The 17,214-nt window shown below is 41.7% G+C and overlaps 1 protein-coding gene across 4 annotated transcripts in view; it reads left to right on the plus strand.

The window, feature by feature from the left end:
- The window catches only part of PLEKHG4B (pleckstrin homology and RhoGEF domain containing G4B), a 77,656-nt gene extending 60,909 nt beyond the window's left edge, over positions 1 to 16,747 (plus strand). For 3 of the 4 annotated variants that reach the window (XM_067569869.1, XM_067569871.1, XM_067569870.1), the window contains exons 20-22: positions 722 to 936; positions 7,815 to 7,874; positions 15,946 to 16,747. In XM_067569869.1, the coding sequence (XP_067425970.1) occupies positions 722 to 936; positions 7,815 to 7,856 (257 nt within the window). In that variant the 3' untranslated portion in view covers positions 7,857 to 7,874; positions 15,946 to 16,747. The remainder of the gene's footprint in view (positions 1 to 721; positions 937 to 7,814; positions 7,875 to 15,945) is intronic. The other variant, XM_067569872.1, reaches the window with a different exon arrangement.
- Positions 16,748 to 17,214: the final 467 nt, after the last annotated feature.

Below are 17,214 nucleotides of genomic sequence, written 5' to 3' on the forward strand. Positions count from 1 at the left end.
GTGAATTTCAGCATTTAGAAGGGATTTGTAAGGATTTTGGACATGGCTGGTTGTTCACGTTCTGATGTGTATCTTGATGGATAGACACACACAGATGTGTAGAGGTACAACTCTACTAGAGCTTTGTAATTTATGTCTTTAAGCCGTACTTTTAGTCCCTCAAATTTATTATATTTCTAGTGCAAGATACCAACAATCATTACAGCTTTTGCTGCTCTCTAGGACCATCACTATCATCCGGGGTAGGCTGTATAAGCAGTGCCTCTGCAAGTGGTTATTTTAAACTTTTTATTTTCAGAACTCTTTTTAAATACGTCAACCAAATGAGGAAAACAAAGGTGACACTAACTCCCACATCACTACACAGATACTGCATTATTCTTATGGCAGGCCTAGATCCTTAGGGTTAAGAGATTTTAGCCTTTTGCCAAGCTGTGTGTGTGCGTGCGCGCGCTCACATACCTTCAGCCCAATGCTCACACGAAGGAAGAAGACTATTAGGACGGTGGCTTTTATCAAGAAAGGTGTATAAATCTCAGAAGATTGTCTATCACTTAATAAAGAACTGGTTAGGCCACACTCAGAATACAGTGTTCCATTTGGATCAGTAGTAGTCCTAAAATATTAGAAACTGGAAGATATATTATTTTTAAATCCATAAAGCTTGTTAGACTCTGTCTAGGCCAGTAGTCCAATTTTGCATGCTTTCTTCTTTTCATAGTCACAGAGAGTTCAGAGTCATCCCAGTGCACTTCAGGTGAAAGTGGGAGTGGTTTTAGTAGCTCTGCTCATCCTGGATTATCCCAGCTCTCTACAGAGACATTCTTGGATGAAGATGCTTCAAATCCTGGCTCTAAACCTCCCTCCCAGTGCACATCTCCTGCTCTCCCTGAGAAGAATCCTAGATCAAAACATACCAACCAGTATGTCACAGCAGTAAGTATTTCACTTTTTAGCCAACAAAAGTCATACAAAAAGTCTTCATTGATTTCACTTATAATGATTATCAAACATTTTACCACATGGCAATACTGAATTAAGCTGTTTTCTAAGACCCTGATTGTAGGATCTTGATCTGTGCATGCTTCGAACTACATTGAACATACATTGAACTCAATAAGACTCTTAGAGCCAAATTCTACTGTCAATTACATTCATGCAACTTAGTGACCTCCTTTGGGTTACACAATGGCAACATTGCTTCATCATTCCAATGGTGACTCCAATGGGGTTGTCTAGATGTGTATGAGAGCTTGTTTTGACCCGTAGTGGTGTAGGTTTAAATATAGGCATTTTTTACTTATTGTTGACAGTTTTATAGTTGATAGATTTTAGAGTCCCTATTTTAGAAACAATTTATGTTCACAGGGGAAATCCATGCCTTTTCTTTTAACATCTTTGGTACCATGAAAAGAGCTGGTAATCTGAGTCTGTTCCCTGTTGGGCAAAGGTCCACATCACAGAGCTAACACCACAGCTGGCCATGATTGCACCCTCTTGATGGCCGTTCCAACAGAGAGGTCAAGGACTGAATAGATCTGGAGGCTGAACTACCCTTTCATCCAAAGAGGGAGTGATCCCTGCAGGGCAATGTCCTACTAATGTCTATGGATAAACAAGGAACTTCATACACCAGGGCTGTCAACCCAGCACCTTTCACCAGCAACTATATTCACTTTACAACCTTCTCCTGATCCAAATGCTGCTTTCAGTTACAATTCTACTCTGAGTTCAGCGGAGTGACTGTGACATACACTGGTGTAACTGAGAACAGAATTTGGCATGTATATGCTAACTGCTCTGTACTTTATGAGTAGCTCAACATTTCTATTATTTGTATTTAGGTAGAATTTATTTGTATTGGCCCTACTCTGCTCCCCTTAGTCATGTTGTACCTTCTTATTCTGTGAATAGTCATGTTGACTTCAATGGGGCTTTTTGTGGAGTAAAACCCTACTCAGAGTAAATGTGGCAGAATCTGGCCATATGAATGTGAGCACTTAAAATAGGACAACACAAACAAATGAATTGTCCCTTGCTCAGTTTGATAGAGTAATAGAAGCTTCACCATTTTGACAGTGGTGGTATAAGCAACACTTGAACAGTAAATAAACAGTGCTTGGGTTGGCAGCTGTGCCTTCTTCTCAGCCTCTGTTGTGAAAAGTCTCTTCAGTAGCCCTCATAAAAGAATTTCAAGCTGCAAGAGTATAACCAAGTCTAAATCCCAGAAAACAGGCACCCTTCTAAAATCCTGTGAATGAAATATCCAGCCTCTCCTGAACACCTTGCTCTGATTGCCGCTCCAGATGTACAGCCTGGCACGTTGAAGAAAGTAGGGCTACAGTGCCCCAGCTGCTTCTCACTCGCATGCTGAGTGACAAAGGCTACATATGCAGTCTCTGCACTCCTCCCAGCAACTGTAACCCCATGAAGACTGGAGCCAACACCCATCTGAGAGTCGCAGGTGCCCTTCAAATTAACCTCTGCAGGCAAATAAAGAATAGAGCTTCCTACTGGTCAGCATTGTGGATAAACTGTTAGTTACAGTAGAGGACAAAAGGCTGGAGGATGCTGCCCAACAGGATGTGCAGTCAGCAGAGCCAAGGTCTTAAATGTCACTGGTTACTTATCGACTTGAACAAAATTAGAATTACAACACAATAAATATTGGTCATTAATGTCAGCACAAGCAACAGTTATTTAAGGGAGAGGTTCACGAAGTGTAAAGCTGAAGCAATTAGGAAGTAAAGTGCAGAGTACTATTAAAGTTAGGGTTAGTCAGAGCAATCACTTTTTTAATGCTCCAGTCCCTTGTGCTTGAATACTACAACAGTGTACTATGATTTTTATTTCATCTGTAATGAAAATCCCTTTTTACTCATGGGCATTAATGACAACATGATCCCTTCTTGGATCCATGTGGGGCTGGTCTCATAGACAAATATCCATGCTGTATTCCCAAGGGACCCTACAGATTTCAGTGGATAAATAAAATACACAATATGTTAAGGATTTGATTAGCACAGCTGGCAAATACTTTGCTTGTGCAAAGTTGGGTGCAGGTGTGCAAATCAGGATGTGTGTGTACATGGCTGGATGGTAATCTGTCTAGTCCTGCAAGTAAATACATTGGAATTTATCAATATCTATCTAACTGCAGTGCACACACAAAGTAGCACATGTTCGTGCGTGGACAAATGCACAACTAGCTATGGTCTGAAAATCTGGCCCTAAACTACCTAAGGAAATGAACAAACTAAAACAAAGTTGTACTGATTCAAAGTATTATATTGTTCTATACGGAAACAGGAAGTCACAGAATATAGGCCAAGTTCTCCTACTAGCGGAACATCCTGCCAAAATGTAGACCATGTAACACAGCTGTTTTCTGGCTGGTAAGCAATGGAATCTGAGTTTATGGAGCCCCTGGGTGTGGCAAAGGAACATCCGCAGACTGCTCTTTCACCTAGCTAGTGCTGAAGGGAGCTTCCCTGATCCAGGATTAGATCAAGGCATCTTGACCAGTATTGATCAGAATGGGGGCCTTGTCTATCTTCCATTTACTCCCTCAGGCACCAGCAGAGGCATGCAGCACGCTTCTCCACTGCCAAACCAGCCAGGGAGAAGGCAAAAGTGAATCAAAAATGCTGTGCTGACTTATTCCAGCTGTAGATGGAATACATTAAGCACAATTGCTGTCAGTGGTTCTTCTGTATTTTGGAGGCATTGTAGATGAGCTTGTCTGTAAGTGCAATATTCAGCATACATTTCCCTAAAGCTCCTCCATTTTTTGGCTTACACCTCACTCCGAGTGTACAGTATTTGTATTGTTCTTTCTCCCACGGTTAAATGGAGAACATCTCCAATAGTCCACAGAGCAGGAGATGTGCTCCTTTCTGTCACAGATTGCTCTCCTTTTTTTAATGCGAGCTTGGGTGAATATACGTACTGATCCTGCAAAGCACTTAAGCATATGCATAAATTTAAATATGTGAGTAGTGCCTTTCGCTTCAGAGGGATTATTCACATGCTTAAATGCTTTGCTGGATTGGAGATTTACTGAAGAATTTGGAGCCCTTGGCTTTAAATTGTTAATGAAACCCCTTTGAGCTTTCACTGCCTAATTTCTTTCTGTTTAACCCTGTATATTTATTGATCCAGAGAAGATGAAAGTGTAAAACATGTCTTCTGTGGCTTTGTGGTGACACTCTGACCTCTGCGTTGCTGTGTGAGACTCATGTTTGTTCCCTTATTCCTCAGACTGAGAGCAGTGCAGACACAGCTTGCTTATTCCATGTGGTTGGAGGGACAGCTTTGTATCACTCAGTAGCGACTACTTTGGCTCTCTCAGGAGATGCTTAGACTGGTTCTGAAGGACATCTCTTCTCTTTAGGCACAATAATGTCCTCAAAACATATTTACACTTTTTTAGTGTTGGTTTCTAAGACTTTAAGGTAACATTTTTATTTGTTCATGTGTCTCTTAAACTGCTCTTGAAATCCATAGAGCTGTGTGTGGCTCGAAAGCTTCTCTCTCACCAACAGAAGTTGGTCCACTAAAAGATATTACCTCTCCCACCTTGTTGCTCTAATGTACTGGGACCAATACGGCTACATCACTACATACTTGAAATCCATTAGCCTAATCTGCCACTCTCTAATCCTCAAACCAATGGGAATTTTACCTCTGTGATAAATTCAGGTTCTTCTTCGAGTGATGTCCCTGGAGGTGCTCCACTTTGTTTGTGTGCCTCTGCACTCATAGTTAGTGATTTGTAGTAGCAGTGCGCTGGTTGGGTCATACATGCGCATTCCATGTCTCGCACCACTTTAGGCAGTTATCTGGCACTATGCAGCCAACACCCCCTTAGTTCCTTCTCTATCATCTTGGGCTCAAGTCAGAGCTTCCAGCGACACCTCTTTGCATAATCTAATTAGAGTAATTTTCATTAATTAGACTTAGTTAGTAGTAGATATAATTAGTTGTCTTTATCCCCATTAATTTTTCTTGTTAAAAAATTTGTTTTTCCCCCTCAACAATAGAAGTTTAGGTTTCTATTGTAGCTGTTAGAGTTTTATTTACCCTTCAAAGGTGGGGGGGAGACACTCACCTTAGGGGCATGCCTGGGTTCCCAGGTTTTAAATGCTGCCTCACCTGCAGACTCTCAATACTGGTCTCAGACAGGCATTCACAGCGTGTCTGCTGCCTAAGTGAGACACACATACCGGAAAAGTGCTCGCACGGCCATAATCTAAAAGCCTGGGCGAGAAAAGCGAGACACCTGCAACTTGAACTCCTCTTTATGGAGAAATCTCTCAGACCGGCATCTGAGCCAGAAGCAAGAACCCCTCCTGGATAGAGGTCAGTCTTCCACAGCTCAGACTAAAGAGAAACCCACCAAGAAAACTTCAAAAAAATAGGGCTACAACTCTACCAGTTCGGGACTCTGCAAAAAAAACAGCGTTCCCCAAACTGGTAAATCATGGTGGTACCAACCGAACCAGCTCCTTCCACAGCCAAAGTTGCAGGACCTTTCGGTAGCTCCACAACACCGCAGACAATGCTGCCACCTGCTACCATGGTGCGTGCACTAACAACCACTTCACAAGCTGTGGTATCGACTTCCAGCTATTCCACGGTACCGACTTTAGCAGTGCCCCAGGAATTCCTAAAGATTTAATGGTCACTCAACACCCAAGTCTCCCATCCTCGGTACCAAGGTCATCCTGGTACAGATGGTACCAAGTGCCATCAACACTCCACCTTGATCAGCTCCATCATTTTCGAGTGATGACAAGGATGGACCTGAGGAGGAAATATATTCCTCTCACTAGTCTTCTCTAACCATGTGCCTAACAGACCTGATACACCATCCTGATTATCTCAAGGCATGGTTGCTCCATGGCTACAAGGACCCGAAATAGCCTGCTCAGAGGAAGCACAGAACATCTTATTAAATTGTCATAGAGCAACTACCCAACACACATCTATACAAATGGAGACGATTTGATAACTGGTGTCAAAAACAAACAGATCATACCAGCTTCTGCTCCCCTATCTCTGATATTGGACTACTTACTAGAACTTAGGAAATCAGGCATCTCCATGAGCTCAGTCAGGGTACACCTTTCAGCTATTACGGCATTTCACCAAAATCTATCAGTTTTTGCACACCCAATCACCAAAAGGTTTCTTAAAGGCCTCAACAACACTTACCCAGAGATAAGAACACCCACCCCATCATGGGACCTCAGCTTGGTTCTTCAGGGTATCACTGGATCCCTGTTTGGACCTTGGCAACTTGCTCTCTTCTCTGCTGTTCAATGAAGGTAGCCTTTTTCATTGCAGTCACAACAGCTAGATGTGTTGGAGAACTGGGAGCCCTCATGGTGGACCCATCCTACACAATCCTTCTTTAAAGATAGTTATCCTAAGACCACATCCCAAATTTTTACCTAAGATTGCCTCTTCATTTCACCTCAACTAACTCATCCATCTACCAACATTCTATCCTAAACCCCATGATAACAAACAAGAATCAATACTTTATACCTTAGACATCCACAGGGCACTGGCATTTTACATAAGACAGAACAAATCCATTCCACAAGTCTACAAAACTATTCATATCAATCACTGAACACTCAAAAAGAGATCCCGTATCTAAGCAGAGGCTTTCCAAATGGATTTTTGATTGTATCAGACTGTGCTATTATCAATACAATCTACAGCCCCCTAAAGGAGTTCGCACACATTCCACCAGGGCAGTAGCAACCTTGATAGCATTCCTCAACATCCCCACTGAGGACATCTGTAAAGCTGCAACTTGGGCCTCAGCCCGTACATTCGCACAATACTATGCACTAGAACAACATGCAAGTTTTGATGCACTATTTGGACTTATCGTATTAGCATCTGCCATGACTTCAACTCTGAAGTTCCCTCCATCCACTGAGGGGCACTGCTCTGAAGTGCCCTAAAGTAGAGTATTGAGGGACATCACTCGAAAAAGAAGAGGTTACTCACCTTGTGCAGTAACTGAGGTTCTTCAAGATGTGTGTCCCTGTACGTGCTCCACTACCCTTCCTCCTCCCCCCTACTTCAGAGTTTTCACACTAATAGCTCTGCAGTAGAAAAGGAACATGGGGGGGGGGGGGTCGGGGTTGGTCGCAAAGTGCCAGATAGAGCAGCGCAAGATGGGGACTACGCATGTGTGATTCAACCAGGGCATTGTTGCTACAAATCTCTTATCACAAGTGAAGGGGCACACAAACACCTGAAGTGGAGCACCCACAAGCATCTTGAAAAACCTCAATTACTGCACACAGTGAGGTAACTTTCTTCTCAGGACGCATCTATTTTCAGAGTAGTTACTTTTTCTGTGTATTCTCTAAACAGGCATCCAAATTACTTTTCTATGCAAACCATAAAATCCACAGATCTCCTGCAAAACCTAAAAATGTGCTAATTATGTTTTGGGGATATTATTATGAATTATTTCCTGCTGCATGTAGTAAAATCAGGAAGATGACTGATAAAGATGATGGTGCATCATATATTTTATTGTATGAAACAAAACATACAAATGATATCCAATATTTTCATCATCAGTTTCTTATGATTAAACAGAGGTAATGTTTAGAAATATTTAAGGATACGTTTTTTAATTATCCCTTGAATCAGGAGAATGTTTTATGATGGGCCATTGTGAAGAAAATGTTCTGATAATCCTGTTACTATATTAGTATGACCCAGGTTATTCCTAGCAAACTGTAATGTTGGTTTTAATTAGATTTCCCTCCCTTTTCTGTCAGAACAAAACCTCTCATGTATTAGGCCTCTCAACAATGGTTTGACAGACAGGCATAAATTCAGTAAGTAACTGGTTTTCTCAGCTCAATCCTTATACTAAAATGATCAAGCTAATAAAAAAAGACTCCAAGCTGCCACGTTAATTATAAGATAACCAATTAAACTGGGGCATGAGGGAATGTCTTAAAACTGATCTGCATGTTCTAATAATATTAGAAAAGTTATTGAATCCTAATTGTGTCACCTCTTATTAACAATCTTTTCTAACGAGTGCTCTGGTATAAATGTATTATACTTTCTTCTGGTAATTCACGCTCTTCCTTCACTGAACGTTTATCCTTTCTCTTATCTCCATCTCTGTCCCACAGCAATTTGCTTTGGGGGTTGCATAACTGCTGCTATAACAATCGTATGAAAAGATGTAATGGGTTTTACATTTTACTATTTGCATGTTTAAGCCAACAAAGAGGAAAGGTGCTGATGGAGATGATGCATTTCTAGTGTGACTACTAAAGACAGAACCAGCACGTAATGCCTGGATTCAAACCCTGGTAGGCTGAAGGTGCTGGCTGCCCGCAGCAGGCTGAGCTGGTCTCACTAGGAGGTTAGCCTGACATGGAAGGTAGAGAACAAAATGAAATAACCCCATTTGTGGAGCAGCCTGAGGTTAGGAAAGTCCATGCAAATAAACTCCCTGCCTTTCCTGCTCAACAACCCCTGATTCTTAAGCCCCTCTGCAGCCCTTCAGGGTATATCTACACTGCAATTAGGCACCCATGGCTGGCCTGTGCCAACTGACTTGGACTCCAAGAGCTCGGGCTAAGGGGCTGTTTAATTGCAGTATTGACTTTAGAGTTTAGGTTGCAGCCCAAGCTCTGGGACCTCCCTTCCACCTCACAGGGTCTTAGAGTTCAGGCTCCGTCCTGGGCCCGAATGTCTACATTGCAATTAAATAGCTCCTTAGTCCAAGTCCCGCAGGCCTAAGTCAGCTGGCATGGCCAGCAATGAGTTTTTAATTGCAGTGTAGACATATTTTGTCATTCCCTGGTAGGTCCTGGCTCACAAATAGACACATGAGGGCTGCATAGCCTGTTAATAGCACTAGAACTGAGTGAACGGTTTGTGTAACCATGGATGCCTGAGACAGACTCTTCCAGGCTCTGCTGCTATAGGCCAGGCTACTATATATACTGTTTGTATTTGTACAAAAATATGGGAGTGTTTGGAGGGAAAACACTCAGGCTCCCTTGCACAGCCAGGGAAATGCTCTGTTATTATTCATTTCATATTAAGGTAATTTAAAATCAATAAACAACTAGACTAAATAACTGGTAAGAAAAAAGAAAAAACCCATTCACAAAAGGAAAAAACTCTGAAATTTCAAAGTTGTTTGTTTCACGGAGTTTGAAATGGAACCATTTTCCATGGTGTTTTTAGGGGGCTTTTAATCAAAATGTTATCTATTTTTATTTAAATAGTAAACTAAATTTTTCATTTCCTGAAAATCACATTTTCTTTCTGGAAATGGGGTTTTCAGTAAATTAGACATTTCAGTAATGATTTCTAAAATGATTTTGATCAACATATCAATAACATTTCGAACAATATATTGATTAAAAATGCCAGGAAACATTTTTTAAAAAAGCAAAAAATTTTGATAATGCCAATAAGTTTTCTCACAAAAAGGTTAGTTTTCTAAAACAGGCCACTTTTTGCACCAAAAAAACAAAAACAAAACGAACAAACAAAAAAACCCCACCTTTTTGTGAGAAAAATTTTGACCAACTCTACAAATAAAATATACAAAATTTCCAAATACAATTTAGGAATGGAATAGACCACGGGTATCAGAAACCAAAGCTTTACCGAACCATCAGTTCTTAAAATGAACTCTCATTGAAGTCAATGGGGAATCTTTTTGCCTAAAAGTTGGCACAGTATGACCCAAGATACATACACAACTAATGTTGTAGATAAGGAACAAGAACACAGACAAGGACTGCCTCTGCCCAGAGTCATCACAATGGTCAGAGATGCATAATGGTATGTTTGTTATGCCAGTTTTCCACATAACCTGTACCTTGCATTCTGTGCAGATTGGCCAAACCCCAGCAACTACCCCAATAACTTTACAAGGAACTCAATTTTATGGATTTGGGGGGGAGGGGAATTTTTTCTTTCTGTTTAATAAATTAGTCCTTCATTTTACTCTTGTACTTCATGTATAGCTGATCAGATTTGTGAAAAAAATTGTGGGTTTTATGATAAAAACATGAAATGTCCCAGTCTTAGGGCATGCCCCAAAAAGATTTTCAGGTATGGGGCCACTGCCAACTCATGCCATGCTGGCTGTGGCAGCCATTTTAAATTCTGAATGCATTTTTTTCCTACTGTTTTTCAGATACTGATTGTTTATGGTGTTAAACCATCTCACTGGGTTTTCATTTTTATATTTTATTTTGTATTTTTATATTCCTAAAAACTAAAGCAATAAAGTGTGATGGCTTGAGATTATACAAAAATATTAAGAATTAATATGCTCAGTAGCATGTCACTAAGGAGTATTTACTAAAATATGAATTACATAAATATAACAGTACGTTTACATGAACAGAAAATTACATTCCTCTTTGCTAATAACAATATGTCAGATTGTTCTGTGCTTAACAGGATATTTCTGTGTCTCAGAAAGATTGAAAAGGCAGCTTACAGAAACATGCAGCCTAAAATGAATAAAGAAACAAGAAAGTCTTTCACATGTTTTGAAGCATCACATTCCCAACCATTTTTCAAGGAGAGTTGTAATTTGATCTTGGAGATGTCCCAAGGAGGTCTGCTGAACAAGGGGAGTTTATTGTGCTTGATAGGCTCTGTTAATGGCTTGGTTTTGTCTTGCAATCTCTCTGTTATAAATGTGCTGTACTACTGCTGCCTGATCTCCTCAACCTCCCTAGCAGAGACAATGACAGCAGGGTCTGCATTGTCTTTAGTGTCCAGTTTAACTAAATCTACACTCTTCTCTGAGAAGAGGTTGCCCGTGTCTTCTATGACCTCAACAAATGCCTTGATATGTTGTGCAAAAGAAGCCTGGATACTATCATCTGTTTGTGGTGCTTTGTGTTAGACCCTTTTCAGATGGTTCCTTTCTCTGCTGTGGCTTCAAATTCTCCTATCACCCTGGCTACCTCTGGTCCAACTGTCATCCACTGTCAAAGGGCCTCTGGACTTCGTGTTAGACCAACAGCTCCACCATCCCTTTTGATTATGGCATTATTTTGCTCATGAGCTCGGTCAAGCACAACTGCAGAGAAAACATGCTGTGTCTTGCGAACTGTGAATTTCCTGTTTAGGAACTCTTTAGCTGTGTTTGGATTCACTGTGTGAAGGCTTATATCTCGGGGGTGAACAGGCACCCATCGAGCATAATTAGTATGGTCTAATGCAAAGAACCAGGACGACAGCTTTCCAAGGCATTCAATGAATGGAGCAAAGTTTGACAGATTGATAGCACATAGGTCAAGATGAGAAGCTCCAGATGAAGTGTGAGATGTCAGAAGTGGAACATTGGTGTTTCTAGTTTTTGCCTGCCACACCATTTATATTACTCCATGAGGCCTCATCTTCCCTGAGACTTTGGGTATATATATATATATATATACTATGGATATGCATTTTAGAGCAAGTTGTATGGACCGCTGGCAGTTACCTAGCACATGTGACATGAGACGCTTTCAAGAAGGAGTCAGCTGTTCCTGAGGAAGCCACTTTGGCCTGAACAAGGGCTTCTGTCAATCCACTATCTTCTAGCCAATCTCCAATCAGCTTTAGACTTGCCATTTCCAGACGAAGAGCACTCAGCATAAAGACAGATTTGTCCTCCATTCCTAGAAGACCAGATCCACTCTAGCACTTTGATTATGGTGAAAAGGAGCTGATCCACAGGATCACTGGCACTTGGATTGGGTTTATCATTGCACAGACTTGGAGAAGCACAGTGATATCTGGGGCGAAGTCTGGGACAGTAAGCTGCCCAAGAAGTGTCTTGATCTCCACTGAAGATATCCAGACTTGCTGCTTTCCTTGTGCAAACCACCTGCATTCTTTTTCCAGGGCTTGAGTAATCAGTTGGCAATCTGTCTTGATTTCAACATTTGCAGCGAGATCGGAGCACTGGTTTTCTTCAAGATCAACGGAGGGACAATTGTCTAAGATTCAGGAAGTGATGATATAATCTTCTTCACTGATGCTGCAGTCTCACAATCCAGGGTTGGAATTCCACAGACAGCCTCCACCTGAGTACTGGGATGCTGAAAATGTGATATCCCAGCTCCCTGGAAGGAGTCTGTTGCTGTGGTGGAGCTGGGATTGTGGTCTGTGTTATCTATGGCCGCAACAGTGAACAGACCAGTGGAGCTTTAGAGGTGCGTTGGAAGGCATTGTTCGCCATACTGGTAGAGAGGCAAACACTCTGTCATCGGAAATGGAGAATTCAAGTAGAAAGGAGGTATCTATCTACTATTCACTTTTTTATGTCCATGTCAAACCACTGTAGATTGGAAAATGCATTTCTTGAGCTTTGTTATGGTACAAAGTTTCTGTTCCTTCATGGCGATGGATATTGCTGTTGTACTGTGTAGCACGGGGTCCTGTCCGGCCCCATCGTTGTGGCCCTTCCTCGGGCCCAGGCTTGGAGGAAGGCCACTGCGCCTTCCAAAAAGGGGAATGTTAGCCACTCCGTATGCGGTTTAGTTCCGGCCCCCAGGTCGGGCGGACGGCCAAGCAGTCTATGGCCCTGGCCCTTGGCAGGGCAGGCAAGTTAAGCAGTCTAGTGCCCCAGCCCTTGGCAGGGCGGGCGCGCAAGTAGGCTACGGCCCTGGCCCGTAGCAGAGCGGGTGAGCCAGCAGTCTATGGCCCGAGCCCTTGGCAGGGTGGGCAAGCAAGCAGTCTAGTGCCCCGGCCCTTGGCAGGGCGGGCAAGTAAGCAGTGTCCTCTGGCCAAGGGACGGTAATCATTCCTCGGGTGGTGAGGACAAGGGCAGAGTGGAGGGGGTGGTAGGCCCACCCGGCTCCACTGCATCCCAGCCCAGGGCCCTAGCAGTGGCAAAGGTGGTGCCACTGAGTCTGCAGGACTCCCGCTGCAACACGCTGACAGGGTCTTGCCCCTGTCTCAGCCACAGCTATGGCTGTCCCTGGGCCACTTCCTCCCTGTATCCCCAGGTACCTGTATCATCTGGGTCCTCGGGGTCGTTGGGGTACACGGTCCATGGCAGGCTCACCAGTCCCTCCTCATCCACCGGCAGTTAGGGCGGGGAGCTCCTCAGCAGAGGGCAGATCCTCTAAGTCACAGGGTTCCTGGGGTTCCTCTGCCAAGGGCAACTCCTTTAGGTCACAGGGCTCCAGGCTTTCAGCGTCAGGAAGCTCCTCCAGGTCAGGACCGGCCTCTGAGGCTATCTCCCAGCCCTCAGGCTTCAGGGGCTCAGTCCAGTCTCTGGGGCCTGGAGGTCCTATCCAGTCTTTAGGGCTCGGTTGCTTGGGTCGTTCCTGGGGCCTCTGCTCCGGGGGGTGCTCGCTGGGAGCAGTGGCCCGGCTGGGTTCAGGCCTTCGCTGCAGCCAGTGGGACGGCACGTCTGCCTCCGGTGGCAGCCTGTTCCCCACTGATCTGTGGGGCCTGCTTTTTGTACTCCCAGCCCCGGTGGAGGCTCCGCCCCTCTGTGGCCGGATTGGCCGGTCGGCAGGACCTTTCGCTAGCCGGCTCCCTGGTTGCCAGGCAGACTGGCCTGCCGGTCCTTCCACTGTCCGCTCTGGTCGTGGTGGCCTTTCCTTGGACCCAGGCTCGGGGGAAGGCCACTGCACTTTCCTACATACTGTAATAGCTGTGCCAAAGTAAGTCTAGCTGGATGAATAGAAACTTGTTCTGAGTTTTAATGTTTGAGCCACCCAATATTATGGACATAAGTGCCAGTAGTGACTCAAGCACAGATTTTGCTTGGCATCTGGGGTCAAAACGTGCAGTACTGTGTTTTCATTTGAAACAGGCCCCATTGAATAATTTTTGCTATTTGGGACACGTGAAGTGGTTTCTCATCAGTTTTCCTCATGTGCTTTTCCGAGGGCATATCTAATACCCGGTTGAAGGCAAAGAAAGCATCATGTCCTTTTTGTGTGTGCTTGGAGATCTGTAATGTATGAAAGGATATGGGATTTTACTTCAGTGTTATGAATGCACACAGGCAATGTCACTCCCAGCTGTTGGAGTCTAGCTGTGAAGAGCTTCATGACTACTGCTAATTTAAAAACTGGATCCATGTCTTCATTCAGTCTTGTCTCTTCAATCTATGTTATCAGTTTAGAAAAGGCAATCCCATGTGATATCTTCTCTGTGTTGCTTTGCTTAGATTTCTTCTCCCTTACTTTGTTGTAGAGAGACACCAGACATCTTGCATAATACCTTGCCTCTTGGGCCACTAAGTCCTCTGCACTTAGTTTTGCAAGCACTGGTCTTGCAGCTGAAGTGTACACTTGTGGACTCAACTATCAATGTTGAAGGTAGATGCTTCATGGAGGTCTTCTGATGATATGTTCATTTCAAATAAAGCACCATTCTTTATCTGGAGGTCCTTTTGGTTGGTCACCTAAACCTGTATTTCCTCTGCAGTTCATCAGGGTGATTCACAGCTTTTTCAGCTTTTTTTTTCCCCCAGCCCTTTTAAGTTGGTCCTGTTAAACTTGATGTAACAGGATTTGTGCCAAAGTCCATTGTTTTTGTTGTAATTCTTCTCAGTACCATCACCATCATCTAATCATCTGTCTGTTTATATGGGAAGTGCTTTCAGTTTATGGAAACATTTAATATTTTCTGCTAAAGTTTGATAGTCAGATCGAACATGCTCTCTCTTTGATTCTGTCGAATTAATCGATTCTGTGGCTGTGTATTCCTGACAAAGCACACACTTGCTCCAATCAGTAGAAGAATGGGATGTATCTGATTGATATGGCTCTGACAAGCTTATATCTTTTTGACAGGTTTGAAGCACTAGTAAAAGCCAATAGTAATCTATATCTTTCACTACTGTGCACAGTTAATATTACCCAATCACCAAGCAAGTTTCACACAACCAAAGTAGCATCTGAAAGAAAGAGAAATGCGATTACATTTTTCCAAGACCACATTGACAATCAAAATTAGTACAAAATGTGTCCTTACACCAATTTTAAGGTCTTGTTGGAAGCAAAACCAATAATACATCCCTTGTATGTCCAACTGTAAAACAACATTATTTGCTGATTTATAATGTTTTTAAAAATGGCATGAGCTGCTGGTAACCCCATCTCCGAAAATCTTTATTAGATCATTTCCTAACACTGTGGCAAATTTCATGCTTTTATAATAAATCCCACAATTCTCTCTCAAATCTGATTAGCTAATAAGTAAAATTTGTACCTTTGCACAACTGAATTCCGAAGACTCTGTATTTATACAAATAAATCAATGGATATTGAAACTAATCAAATAAAACGGCAACCGCTGTGTGTAATTCATGAATTAGAGTCAGATTCCTCTCTCTCTCACTTTAATCTCAATCAGGAGTAATTCTGCTGAAGTCAATAAAGTTACATGTTCTGTAGTAGATTATAAAATTGAAACTGGATATTTATTTAGCTTTCTCACATAAATATTTCTGATGAAGGTTAAAGGTTCTTTATACACTTAGGGTGATGTTTTCTAAAGCTCTGCGCTCTGGCCTAACCACTCCCAATGAAGTCATACCGAAGGCTGTAATGGAACAGAGTTAGGCCAGTGCTGAGCACTGCTGAAAATCCCAGCCTTAATTTTAAAACCACTCATTTTATTAACCATTTACATTTAGGTTAACTGTTGTTTGAAATCTGTTAAAATGGACTTAAGGAACATTTTTCATACACATAGATTGCTCTGACAGATCTATTTTTGTAGTAATTGAAAAACTTTCAATTTCAAGCAATGAAACTGAATTTGATTTTTATCGCTATATTTCAGCATAATAATGAACAGAAGTGCTAATGTCTGTAAATAATTTGAATGCTTCACAGTTGTGGTGGTCTGATTTTAACTAAGATAGTAAAACTCTCTGTAACTTGTTGATTGTTTTGACAGCTATGAGTCAAATTACTATGAAGACATTTTCAAGCCAGATCTTCCCAAATTCACTTTGTGATGAAAAACCTGTGACACGCTTCATCGACTCTTATTGGACACTTCAGCAGCAAAATAAAAATCTAATTTTTTTTTAAAGGACAAAGGAAGACACATCTTAATTTTTCTTTGTAATTTTAAAGGCAGTTTTGTTGCAGAGTTCTTAATCTGCATTTCCAAAATACAAACCAAATTCTGCTCTCAAATAAGCATGCAGGTCCACTGATTCCAGGAGGTGGGGTGGGTGGGTGGGTGTGTGTGTGTGTGTGTGTGTGTGTGTGTGTGTGTGTGTGTGTGTGTGTGAGACAAATTAGAAAATTATTTTCTGTTTTAACCTGAAGCGCTTGTATATAGCACATGATGTTGTAGATGTTACTATATTTTGTGCAATCCTGTAAATGTAGAAATCATTAATAAATGAACTAATGATCTGTACAAAAGGAAAAATATACAAATTGCTTGAAACGTTTGTAAATATTTTATTGACTCATACTTTAAATTGTCCATTACAATTGATCAATTTTTTTTTACTTACTACTGTCCTCTTCAGTGTATAACAAAGGTAACAATCATAGTAAATGTGGACTTTCGTTAGTGATGTTTGTAGAGAATAAAAATAGAAATAATTATTTGTAACAATTTTCAAATATCAAATATGAAAACATACTATTGTTCATGGGCTGTTGAAAACAGTTTGACTTTTGTTACTTCAAACACTCCCCTTGTTTAATACTTTTTTTAAAAAAAATAAATGCAGCACTATCTACCATGTTACATTTATTTTTATTGAATGTGATGTTTTTTTAAACCAAGCATTTGACTGTACTAAAAAATTATGTAAACTTTTATAAGTAGTATCTACTATCAGCTTTATAATCTTCTGTTTTACTTTTGCGATAAAATTATAATTCTGATGGTTTTCCAAGAGGCATTATAATCATTAAGGACTTTCACAGGACTGCCTCACATCTGGGGGTGGGTGGAGGGTGGGATGTGATGAATAAATAAATCAGGGGAACTGGGAAAATAGGCAAGAAATTAGTCCACTGGCCATTTATGGTAATGGAATCTGGAACGTACCCACATTCTCTTCTTGGCATAACACCCTAAATAGATAATAAAAGATAAATAGACAGAGATACAAGAAATCCCAAATTTAGGGCTAGATTGTAACAATCTGTCCGAGTTAAAGCAGTGTCTAGATGTGCTGTCCCTTGGAAAGTCACACTT

The sequence above is a fragment of the Emydura macquarii genome, unplaced genomic scaffold (genome assembly GCF_026122565.2).
Source record: "Emydura macquarii macquarii isolate MOO-44397 ecotype Brisbane River unplaced genomic scaffold, CSIRO-AGI_Emac_v2 contig_2948, whole genome shotgun sequence".
Classification (NCBI taxonomy): Eukaryota; Metazoa; Chordata; order Testudines; family Chelidae; genus Emydura; species Emydura macquarii.